General features: G+C 41.2%; 1 protein-coding gene across 3 annotated transcripts in view; it reads right to left on the bottom strand.

Annotated features, from left to right (window-relative positions):
- CMYA5 (cardiomyopathy associated 5) overlaps nt 1-13,322 on the bottom strand; it is a 137,553-nt gene that overhangs the window by 20,838 nt on the left and 103,393 nt on the right. For all 3 annotated transcript variants that reach the window (XM_073584170.1, XM_073584171.1, XM_073584172.1), the window contains one exon: nt 1,048-1,181. In XM_073584170.1, the coding sequence (XP_073440271.1) occupies nt 1,048-1,181 (134 nt within the window). The remainder of the gene's footprint in view (nt 1-1,047; nt 1,182-13,322) is intronic.

Below are 13,322 nucleotides of genomic sequence, written 5' to 3'. Positions count from 1 at the left end.
GCAAGGCCTGTGTATGGCAGCAGCAGATTTTTAGCTGAGAGACAGTAATTCGCCTTAGGTCAGAGTCACAGTAGCGAGAAATATGAACGAGTGCTATGCAATAAAACATTGTAAGCACTCGGACAACTGTTAATCTATGGGGCAGCTCCCATCACCGTTTTTTTCACGGTCGTATTCTACGTGCGAGTGAAATCGCAGCATGCTGCAATTGTACGCGTATATCGTCCGAGTCTCGTCAATGCAAGTCTATGGGTGCGAGAAAAAAAAAATTTGGACGCCACATGGACCATCCATGTAGCTTGCGACAAATAAGCACACATTTTCCTCATAGCAGCCCATTGAGCCATTAAATTCAATGGGGAAAATCAGTGAGAAATGTAAAGCCACACGGATGTCATACGGATACATAGGTGCGAAAAAAATCACATTGCAAACGCATTACACACGGATGACCATATGGACATTTGTGTGACTCTCGGCCGAAAGATTCGGACGGATTTTTCATACGGCAAGTGTGACTCTGGCATTAAACATCTACACCAGTGGTTCCCAAACTCCAGTCCTCGTGGACCCCAACAGATCATGTTTTCAGGATTTCTTTAGTATTGTAAAGGTGATTGAATTATTTTCAAGGCATCAGAACTTGCTACAAGTTCGGTACAATATTAAGGAAATGCTGAAAACATGATCTTTTAGGGGGCCATGAGGACTCAAGTTTGGGAAACAGTGGTCTACACCAGTGGTTCCCAAACTCCAGTCCTCGCGGACCCCAACAGGTCATGTTTTCAGGATTTCCATAGTGTTACACATGTGAGAGAATTCCTGATGCCTTGATGATACTTCCATCACCTGTGAAATACTACGGAAATCCTGAAAACATGACCTGTTGGGGTTCGCGAGGACTGGAGTTTGGGAACCACTGGTCTACACAATGGTGGTGTTGAATCATGTGAAAATATTAGAAAATGCTGCAAAACATTGTGATATCAAACGGCTTTACAAATTGGTAAAAGTCATTGAAATGACTCCCAGTGAAGCAGTTCTTACCTTTAGTAGATATGAGAGCAGCTTCACTTTGCTCACTTGACCCAAAGGTGTTGGCAGCTTTTACATAGAAGAAATAGTTCTCTCCTGGTTGCAGTGAAACCCTCAGCTGCTCATCTTTGATTCCAGCAACAGATCTGAGAGAAACGATATCAGTAGTAGAACATATACATGTGCGCTTATCAAATTTGCAGCAGAATTTTCTGCGACTGATGCATTCATCTAAATTAACGTTTGCAAAAATCCAGACAGAAAAAAATGCTATTTCCACGTATGAGATGAATCTTCAGTTACAAAAAAATTCCGCAATGCCTAAAGGTACGGCCACATGGGACTGAGACGCTGTGAAATTGCATTTGAAAAATCCATTGCATTTTACAACACCAGCATTGAGGCTGAGAAATCTGATCCACACTCTGCAGAATAAATCTTCTGCAGAGACTGACCTGCTCTTCAGACATAAAGCCCACAGTATGGGGACGTGCACATGCTAAGTATTCGCTGCAGACATTTCTGCAGGAAAAACGCTGCATAAAGAAAATGTACTTTTTTTTATATGTTTTTCCCAGTCATTATAGATGGTTGAAAAATACTGCAAAATGCTGAAAGAACTGGCAAACTCCAGATATGAAACTGCTTCAAATATGCAAGTAAAAAATAAGCAACACATGCATGAGATTTCAGAAGTCTTTGCTGGTACAGTAAAATGCAACATTTTTTGAGGCACAAACGCAAAGCAAAATTGAGGGAAAAAAAAGCAGCAAATACACAATGTGTGATCATACTCTTACGCTACGTTTCCATGATGAGTATTTGGTGAGTTTTTGCTGATGCTAATTTTCTGCAGCATTTCTGCACCTATTAGGTAAATTAGGTTTACTCGTGGGGTTTTTTTGACATGCGTTTTAACCCCTTCACCCCGAAACCTGTTTTCACATTCCTGACCAGCCCATATTTTTAAATTCTGACCGCTGTAACTTTATTTCTCACAATATCAGAAAATTGGCGAAAATTTGGAAAATTGTGCAATTTTCAAAGTTTTAATTTTGATGCCCTTAAATCAGAGAATTATGTCACACAAAATAGTTAAAAAAATACAGTTTCCCATATGCCTAATTTTGTTTTGTTAGGAAGTTATAAGGGTTAAAAGTTGGCCAACGATTTCTCATTTTTCCAACAAAATTTACAAAACCATTTTTTTAGGGGCCACATCATATTTGAAGTCACTTTGAGGGGTCTATATGACAGAAAATACCCAAAAATGACACATTCTAAAAACTGCACCCCTGAAGGTGTTTCAAACCACATTCAAGAAGTTTATTAACCCTTCAGGTGCTTCACAGTAATTAATGGAATGTGGAAGGTTAAAATGAACATTTAGGCTGAGTGCAGACGGACTTTTTAGCCCTGCGGATTTTTCCGCGCAGAATGGAAGAAATCCGTAGGTCAAATGACCTGCATTTTTTCTGTGGATTTCTTCCATTTTTCCTGCGGTTTTATTGCGGTTTTCCACTGCAGTTTTCCCCCTGCGGATTTGGTGACAGGGGAGATGGAAAACCGCACAAAAGAAGTAACATGCTGCAGATTTTGTACCGCAGCGTTTTTTTTTTTTTCATTGATTTTAAGGCTACTGTACATCACAATGCGGATATGCAACGTTTCTGCGCGGTAAAATCCGCTGCAGATCCGCTGCAAATCTGCATCGTGTGCACACAGCCTTACGGTACTTATTTTTTTCAGAAAAATATTACTTTAGTAACAGGAAAATATGGACCCAAAATTTGTTGTGCAATTTCTCCTGAGTATGCAGTTACCCCATATGTGGGGGAAAACCACTGTTTGGGCACACAGAGCCATTTGACTTTTTGAATGTAACATTTATTGGAATAATTAACCGATGACATGTCATGTTTGGAGAGCCCCTGATGTGCCTAAACAGTGGAAACCCTCCCGTAAAGTGACACCATTTTGGAAACTAGACCCCTCAGGGAAATTATCTAGATGTGTGCTGAGCACCATGAACGCCCAGGTGCTTCACAGAAGTTTATAACGTTGAGCAGCGAAAATAAAAAACAAAAAAAATCACATTTTTCACACAAAAATGCTTTTATCCACAATTATTTTTTATTTTCACAAGGGTAACAGGAGAAAATGCACTATAATTTTTTTGGTGCAATTTCTCCTGAGTACGCAGATACCCCATAAGTGGGGTGAAACTACTGCTGGCGCCCAGCAGGGCTCAGAAGGGATGAAGCTCCATTTGACTTTTTGAACGTGAAATTTGCTGGAATAATAAGCGGATGCCATGTCGTGTTTGGAGAGCCCCTGATGTGCCTAAACAGTGGAAACTGCTCACAAGTGACCAATTTGTAAAACTAGACCCCTCGAGGAACAAGATAATCCTTTAATCGTCCCACCATGGGGAAATTCAGAGCATTACAGCAGCAAGGCACGAACAAGTACAGATACAGATGCATAAAGGCATTACATTACAGTAGGTAGGTACATATAAGAAAAAAAAATGTAACCGGACTGTCACAACTTTTGATCTATCAGTTCTCTGTTTGGGTCGTTCTCCATTTTGGACAGTGCTGGTTATACAGCCTAACTGCAGCAGGAAGGAAGGAAGGACTTTCAATAGCGCTCCCTCTCACATTTAGGATGAAGTAGCCGGTCACTGACAGTACTGCACATCTTTGTCACGGTCTCATGCATGGGATGGGAATCATTCTGCACCGTGAAGCTCACCTTGGCCAGTATCCTCCTGTCGCCTACTTCCTGAACTGGGTCAAGGGGGCATCCCAGGACAGAGCTGGCCCTTCTAATCAGTTTGTCCAGCCTATTCCTGTCCCTGGTTGATATGCCACTACCCCAGCACGCCACACCAAAGAAGATGACTGATGCCACAACAGAGTTGAAGAAGGATGCAAGGAGTGCCCCTCTAACTCCGAAGGCTCTCAGCCTTCTGAGCAGATAAAGCCTGCTTTGGCCCTTCCTGTACACTGCATCCAAGTGATGGGCCCAGTCAAGCTTATTATTGAGGATCACACCAAGGTACTTATAGGTGTCGACTATCTCAATGTCATTTCCCTGAATGTTCACCACTACTGGTGGATTTTTGCCCTTGCGAAAGTCCACCACCAATTCCTTGGTCTTCCCGGAATTAATCCTAAGGTGGTTCCTCTGACACCACTCCACAAAAGCTTGGTTAGTATCTCTGTACTCTCTTTCATCTCCTCCTGTGATGAGGCCTACTATTGCAGAGTCATCAGAATACTTCTGCAACTAGCAGCTAGATGAGTTGCACCTAAAATCCACAGTGTACAGTGTGAAGAGAAAAGGGGGCAAGAACTGTACCTTGAGGTACCCCTGTATTGCAGATCACTGTGTCTGACACACTGTCCCGAACCTTTACAAACTGAGGTCGGTTCGTGAGGTAGTTAAGGATCCAGGTGGAGAGTTGGAGGTCTACACCAACAAGGCCCAGCTTGTCTCTCAGTAGACCTGGCTGTATGGTGTTAAAAGCACTAGAGAAAACGAAGAACATTATTCTCACAGTGTTCCCAGGTTTCTCCAGGTGAGAGAGAGTCCTATCTAGAAGGTGGATAATGGCATCATCCACACCAATGCCCGACCTGTAGGCAAACTGGAGAGGGTCCATATCCGAGCTCACTAGAGGACAGAGACGTGTGAGAACCAATCTCTCTAATACCTTCATCAGGTGTGATGTCAATGCTACAGGTCTATAGTCATTAAGGTCTTTCGGATAAGGTTTCTTCGGAACTGGTACCACACACGATAATTTCCACAGTTGTGGTACTATACCCATTCTCAGGCTCATATTGAACAGATATGTAATGATCTCACTCAGCTGGTGCCCGCAGGTTTTGATTAGCCTTGCACTGATGCCGTCAGGACCTGCAGCCTTCAAAACTTTGATCTTATTCAGTTCTTTTGCAACCTGGATACTTGTGAAGAACAGACCCTGGCTCAGTTGACAAGTTGCAGCAGGGGGTGAGGCTATTGTAGAAGAGAGGTGTGAATGGTATGCAGGGGCAGGAGCAGCCAGTGTGTGATTAAATCTGTTAAAGAATAGATTAAGTTCATTAAGCCCCTCTTTATCTACAACCATCCTGGAGACAGTCTGTCTATGCCCAGATATAGACTTTAGACCCTCCCAGACTTCATGGATCCTTTTCTGTGACAATTTCAGTTCAATCCTTCTCTTATAATTAGCCTTTCCCTGCCTGATTAGATACTTCAGATCCTTCTGAACCTCTCTCAGCCTGCCCTTGTCACCTGATCTGAAGGCCAACTTCTTCTCTTTGAGAAGAGCCTTTATTCCGGGGCTGATCCATGGTTTGTTGTTAGAGAAGCACCTTACTACTTTTGTGGGTACGGTGTTGTCTACACAGAAATTAATGTAGTCAGTTATACAGTGTGTGAGACCATCCATGTCATCACCATAGGAATCTTGCAGCACTTCCCAAGTGGTTGTTTCAAAGCAGTCTCTCAGAGCATCATCACTCTCCACACTTATGTGGAGAACTTATGTGGATGTGTGGTGATCACCATGAAAACCCAGGTTCTACACAGAAATTTATAACATTGAGCCGCAAAAATAAAAAAAAAAAAATCACATTTTTCACATACAAATGTTTTTAAGCCACTAATTTTGCATTTTAACAAGGGTAACAGGAGAAATTGCACAATACAATTTGTTGTGCAATTTCTGAGTACGCAGATACCCAATATGTGGGGGAAAACTTCTGTTTGGGCGCATGGCAGAGCTCAGGAAGGATGGAGTGACATTTTGGAACGCAGATTTTGATGGAATGTTGTGCACATGTCATGTCACATTTGGGGAGCCCCTGATGTGCCTAAACAATGGAAACCCCCCACAAGTGGCTCCATTTTGGAAACTAGACCCCTCAGGGAACTTATATAGATGTGTAGTGAGCACCTTGAACCCCTAGGTGCTTCACAGAAGTTTATGTTGAGCTGTGAAAATAAAAAATCACATCCAGCAAAAATTTTCTTTTAGCCCTAATTTTTTTTATTTTCACAATTGTAACATGAGAACATGCACTATAAAATTTATTGTGCAATTTCCCTGAGTACACCGATACTCAAAATGTGGAAGAAAACTATGGTTTGTGGGCACGGCAGGGCTTGGAATGGAAGGATTGCCATCTGACTTTTTGAATGCAAAATTTGCTGGAATCATTAGCGGACACAGTGTCAAGTTTGGAGAGGCCCTGATGTGCCTCAAGGAACTTATCTAGAAGTGTGGTGAGTACCTTTAACCCTCAGGAGCTTCATAGAAGTTTATAACGTTGAGCAGTGAAAATTTAAAAAAAACATCACATTTTACCCACAAAAATGTTTTTTTTATAGCCCCAAATGTTTTATTTTCAATAGGGTAGCAGGAAAAAATGGACTCCAAAGTTTGTTGTGCAATTTCTCCTGAGTACACATATACCCCATACGGGGGGGGGGGGGCAACTACTATTTGGGCACACGGCAGGGCTCAGAAAGGATGATGTGATGTTTTGGAACGCAGATTTTGATGGAATATCCTGCAGGTGTCATGTCGAGTTTGGAGAGGCCCTGATGTGCCCAAACAGTGGAAACCCCCACAAGTGACCCCAGTTTAGAAACTAGACCCCTCAATGAACTTATCGATCTGTCCCAATTTGCTTATTTTAATAAGGTTAACAAGTGAAAATGGACCCCAATATTTGTTGGGCAATTTCTCCTGAGTACACCAATACCCTAATACCCTATATGTGGCCGAAAACTAGTTTTGAGGCACAGTGCAAAGCTCAGAAAGGAAGAAGAGCCATATTGGAGTTCAGATTTTGCTGGACTGGTTTGAGGGTGCCATGTCACATTGGTAGAGCCCCTGAGGTGCCAGAATAGCAGAACCCCACCTATAAGTGACCCTATTTTACAGACTACACCTCTCAATGAATTCATCTACGAGTGCAGTGAACATATTGACACCACAGGTGTGTCGCGGAGTTTTATACCACTGGGCAGTGAAGAAATAATAATTACATTTTTACGACCAAGATTTTGATTTAGCCCCAGATTTTCCATTTTCACACTGGAACATAGGTAAAAATGGCACCAAAATTTGTCTCACAATATCTGCTGAATGTGGAAATACCACATATGTGGCTGTACAGTATTGCTTACCCATACGGTGAGACTCAGGAGGGACAGAGCGTTATTTTCCTACTGGAGCGCAGATTTTGCTAGAATAGTTTGGGACTCCATATACAGAGCCCCTATGTGCTAAAAGAGCAGAATCCCGCCTCAAGTGACACCATTTTGGAAATTATCCCACTTTGGGAATTTATTTACAGGTGTAGTGATGATTTTGACTCCATTGGTGTTTTCCAGAAACAAGCAGAAGTGAATGTTGCTGAGTGAAAATTGCAAACTGCATTGTGGTGCCCGTAGATTGTAGTCTTCCATACATTACAGTCAACAGTATGTGATAGTGCCCATGCAGACTCATAAATTAGGCGCACTGTCAACGCTACAGAAATGCCAAACATGTGGACTCCAAATGTGGTTTAGCGACACTGTGGGGCTCAGAAGGGAGAGGGGCATTTGGATTTGGGAGTGCAGAATTTGCTGAATTTCTTTTACGGTGCGAGAGCTAAAGCGCTTTCGCAGAGCCTTTGTGCTACCAGTAACATGCAAAAAACCCCCTATATTTCCATTAGCAGATGACAGATCTGAGTGTGGGCTTGCCTCTTTGTGGATTGATTTGATGCTTTTGTAGGGAATATTTTACATAACATTTGTGTTCACAATTATCTGGTGCTCTAAACTGAGCACTTACATAGGGGTTTACATCTAAATCTTCGCGTGATGTAATTCAGATGAAATCCCTGAGGGATTCTTTTAGAGTCGCACTAAAGCTGTGTGATCATCTTAATTGTTGCTAAATTGTATATCAGAGAGATTTGTGTGTACACGGAGAAAAACTAGTGACTGACCACACAGTCACGATCAGAAAAACTGATTTACGGTATTTCAGAAAAGGTACATTGCTTTATAGATTATCACTTATCATACTGATCATTAGTAAAACCTCCTAATTTCTCCTCCCTCAGAAGAGGTTCAATCAATATTCATTAGCTTTCATGATTCTCTTTTTCTCCTAAGCATTATTACATTATTAATATTGTTGGCAGCGGATTATTCAGGATACTCTCCAAGCGGGGGACAACAGAGCTTCATTATTCAAGAAAAAACAGGAACAAAATATGATAAGCTTAATAGATCAGGAATAAATCATTTGTGTGTGTCTATCTGTGCAGCATCTACAGCAGGCTGCTTCTCTCAATACACAGACACAGGAAAAACAGGAAATACAGTCACATGATCTCCCTGTGTGAGTATCTGGGAGTTTTGTTTTTTGTTCTAACTTTATAAACAGCATACAAATCTAGCAACTAGACACACATAGACAGGAATAGAGTTGTTGCACCAAACATATTCCAACACCCCCACTCAACAACTACTTATCCTGCTAGTCCCATTGCGGTTCTGAAGTCCATAAACTTGTCTCTTGATAATGGCTTTGTCATACCATTGGCTATCATCTTGTCAGACTTGCAATAAATAAACGAGTGCACCACGTTCCACTAAGTCACGTAAGTGATGACGTTTTACATCAATGTGCTTAGTCCTTGCACTAACCTTCTCACTGATGGCAAGTTTAATGCATCGTTGGTTGTCCTCATAGATAACCGTTGGTTGAGCTATTGGCTTGCTGAAATCTTTCAAAAGTTGTTTCAACCAAATTACTTCTTGACTTGCATAAGCAGCAGACATATATTCTGCTTCTGTAGAAGATAATGCGACTAACACTTGTTTTCCGCTGGACCAAGAAATTGAATTTTCTCCTAACTTGAGCAAGTAACCACTTGTTGATTTCCGATCACTTAAATCTCCAGCTCAATCTGCATCCACATAACCTCTGAGAGTGAGATCTCCTGATGCAGATATCTTAAGATTTAGCCTTTGAGTTTCTTTAAGATGTTGAAGAATTCTCTTAATTGCTTTCCAGTCTCTTTGGCATGGCTTGCTTACATGTCGGCAGAGAATTCCAACTGTGGCTGTGATATCCGGAGGAGTTTTGGTTTTTATATACATAAGCGCCCCCACTGCTTGTCTGTAACTCTCATTGCTGGGTAGCAGATCTTCTTCTCCTTCCAACTTTAAGTAGGACAGATTCATTGGTGTTGACGCACCTTTGGCTTCTGACATTCCAAACTGGTTTAGTATTGCTGAAATTTTAGAACTTTGGTTGAGAAGAAAACTCCCCTCTTCTTCTCTCTGGATTTGGATTCCCAAATAATATCTCACATTCCCAAGGTCCTTAGTCTCAAAGTGCTGGTTGAGAATTTCACCTAGCTTTGCAAGTTCTTTTTCATCTTGATGAGACATGATTACATCGTCTACTTATAGGAGAATATACATCCACTCCTTCTCTACATTTTTCATATACAAACATGGATAAGCTTGAGATCTTTTAAATCTTTCATCCATCAAAACTATTCATTTTTGAGTTCAAAGCTCTTGCTGACTGCTTAAGTCCATAGAGAGATTTTTGCATTTTACAAACAAGGTGCTCTTCACCCTTTTTAATATATCCCTCGGGTTGGCTCACATACAACTCTTCTTCAATGTCACCATGTAGGAAGGCTGTTTTGATGTCAAAATGTCTCACTGTCATCTGTTGAACTTCAACTATGGACATTACAGTTCTGAATGTGGTTTACTTCGCAACCGGAGAAAATGTAGCATCATAATCTTCACCATAATTTTGTGAGTACACTTTTGCAACCAATCTTGCCTTAAGCCGGTGAAGTTTACCTTCTGAGTCATATTTGTTTTTGAAGACCCACATACATCCAATAGCACTTTTTCCTCATGGTAGATTAGTAAGCTCCCATGTCTGGAGTTGGTGAAGGGACTCCATCTCCTCATTAGCGGCATTTATCCACTTCTGCTTTTCGTGGAAAGGCAGTTTTTGCATCTATTGCCATGAATGTGGCTTAGGTTCAGAAAGTGTTCTGACCATATAAGAAGGGCATCTAGCTGGGATACCTTTGTTTGGCCTTTCTGATCTCCTGACTGGAGGTTGCCTTGGCTCTTCTGTGTCTTCATTGGTGGCATCAGAGCTTATCCACATTTCAGTGTTTACCTTTTCGGCATGTGGGTTTGGTGATTGAGAGTCTTGTTCTTGCTTTTTAGGTTGAATAACTGGTGTAACTTCATGGAATTTGAGTGATACAGAGTTTTCATCAATCACTACATCTCTGCTGATTGTCACTGTGTTGGTCATTCGGTGCAGGATTCTGTATCCCTTTTGAGTTTCGCTATAGCCCACCAGGACTCCTTGCTTTGCATGTGATTCCCACTTGGAAAGTTTTTCTATGGGAACATACACAAACGTTTTGCTTCCAAATATCCTGCGGTCCTTCAGGTTAGGCTTCTCGCAGTTCCTCATCTCATATGGAGGTTTTTTTTTGTGGCTTTACCTGGCACTCTGTTTTGAAGATAGTAAGCTGTCATGATGGCTTCTCCCAAATATGTTGTAGGTAGATTCACATCAAACAACATACTTCTTCCACTTTCACAGAGAGTACGGTTCATTCTCTCTGCAATGCCAATTTGTTCTGGGTTGTATGGAATGGTAGTCTGGAACACGATTCCATCCTTTTTCAAAATGGTTTGCACCTTACCACTTGTATATTCGGTTCCATTATCTGCACGCAGGGCTTTTGGCATTCTTCCAAATTTGTTAAACACTACAGCTAGATATTCTTCAAGTTTCTGTGGAACTTCATCCTTACTGTGAAGCAGGTAGGCGACTGTATATCTGGAGTAGTCATCAATAAATGTGAGAAAATATGTCTTCTTGCTAGGGAGTTTGAATACTCATTGGATCACATATATCTTTATGTATTAGATCCAGAGGCTGTGCAGATCTAGTGGTGCTTATTTTGGAAAGATTTTCTGGACATTTTCCTTTTAAGACAGCTAGTGCACTTCATTATTTGTTGGTTGATTTCAATTCCATTTGCAAGTTGAGCTAGCTTCCTTACTGCTTCTGGGTCTCTGTGCCCAAGACATCTGTGCCATACATGGATATAGTTCTTATGCAGATCTTGTCTAGCGCTGTACACTCTTTCTTTGCATTTTAGCTGATAAAGTTCATCTTGGATTTTTACTTCTGCAAGAGTGTGACCTTTCTTTGAGATGATGCAGCTGTTATCTTTAAAAGTAACTACATTCCCCTTTTGCATGAGCTTTTTTACTTACAGAAGATTGCTTTCAAGGCTGGGAACATAGAGAACATCCTTTATTGGGATCTTTCTGCTTTGCGCTGAGGAAACTGGACAGTGGAGGTAGCAGTCTCATACTCCTTCTGAATTCATATAGTGACCATTAGCTAAGATGACCTTTTCTGACTTGCTTTCATTAAGGTCAGTGAAGAAATCCTTGCTATTTGTCATATGGCTGCTTGCACCAGAATCTATACACCATATATACTTTGCAGATGGACCTGCACTGGCATTAAATGCAGCTTCAGCACATGCAGAATATTCCTTTACAGCTGTTTCAATCCTTTGATGACTGTTCTGATTTTTAAGCTGACTCATTCTTGCTTTCCAAATTCTGCAGTCTGCTTCAAGGTGGCCGGGCTTTTTACAGACAAAACATTCACAAGTTTCTCTTAGATTGCTCTTATATTTAGGGAAATCCTGTGTCTTTAATGCCGTTTCTGCTCTGGATTCATTACTGCTGCTTACATGCACAAGTTTGCTTTAACATACTCTAGTGTCAGCTCATCATCTGGCTGTGCATCTAGTGCAGTCATGAGTGTGTTATATCTCTCTGGAAGACCACTAAATAAAAGTGCAGCAACATGAAAATCTTTAATTTCTTCTCCAATACCCCTGAGACGCTCCATAATCGCTAGGGTGTTTGTTACATAGTCCTGCATATTCTGTCCATCACTTAGCTTAGGCTGATGCAGCTTTCTCATGAGATAAAGCTTATTGCTGAGATTTGATCTTTCATGCACTTTCTGTAACTCATTCCACATCTCGTTTGCAGTTGCACACTTGAATATATGCAATTCTGATTATCATCTACACTGAGGGAGATCATGCTTTGTGCTTTCTGATCCTTCTCTAGCCAATCATCTGGTAATGGATGAAGCACTTGTTCCTGAATATATTTCCATGTACCTTCTCTTATGAGCAGCTTCTTCACCTTGAATTTCCAGGATTGGTAGTTCTGGTTAGTGAGGCTTGGCACTGAGAAATTGACAGGATTGCTGCTACTGGACATCTTCTCTGTTGCTCTGTGCTGCTTTTGCTTTGGGCTTCTGTTGCTGTGTTACTCTGGTGTTCTGTGTCACTCTGGGCCCATAACCTGATGGCAGCAGATTATTCAGGATACTCTCCAAGAGTGTGACAACAGAGCTTCTTTATTCAGGAACAATATATGATAAGCTTAATAGATCAGGAAAAAATCATTTGTGTGTCTCTATGTGTGCAGCATCTACAGCAGGCTACTTCGCTCATACATAGACACAGAAAAAAAACAGGAAATAGAGTCACATGCTCTCTCTGTGTGAGCCTCTGGGAGTTTTTTTGTTCTAACTTTATAAACAGCATACAAATCTAGCAACTTAACACACATAGGAATGGAGTTGTTGCACCAAACATATTCCAACAAATATAAAGTAGACACACTGTCATATAAAAAGTCCACATAAATGTTCTAAAGCTACTGACAGGTATGACTTCTAGCGCATAGACACGTAATCAGTCTCTTTGATTCTTATGTTCATAAAAGTGTCCATTTTGTATGTATCCATTCATTTTGAATATCTTCAATCAAATACATATCCTTAACAATCCATTCACTTTAATGAGATAGAAGGGTTACTCTTGACTCCATCTGGCCTCTGTTCAGCTATGTCCTTTTTTTCCAGAGGTGCACAAAACTGCGCTTTTATGCAATCCTAAAAAGACGGACACCGCCGGATCATAGGCGACCGGGCATCGTCCACAGTGCCTTCATCTGCCTCATTATAAGGGATCTTACACCAGGGGTTCTGTCTGAATCACGTATTTCAGAGATTTACGCGGAAAACCCAGTGTAAGAACTCAGCGTAGAGCTCAGAATAAATGTGAGCTGAGCCTTACTGTGATCTTTAGGAGGCAAAATAAAAACAA

The sequence above is a fragment of the Dendrobates tinctorius genome, unplaced genomic scaffold (genome assembly GCF_039654945.1).
Source record: "Dendrobates tinctorius isolate UK_male_01 unplaced genomic scaffold, ASM3965494v1 ptg000083l, whole genome shotgun sequence".
NCBI lineage: Eukaryota > Metazoa > Chordata > Amphibia > Anura > Dendrobatidae > Dendrobates > Dendrobates tinctorius.
This window is presented reverse-complemented; position numbering and strand designations above follow the sequence as displayed.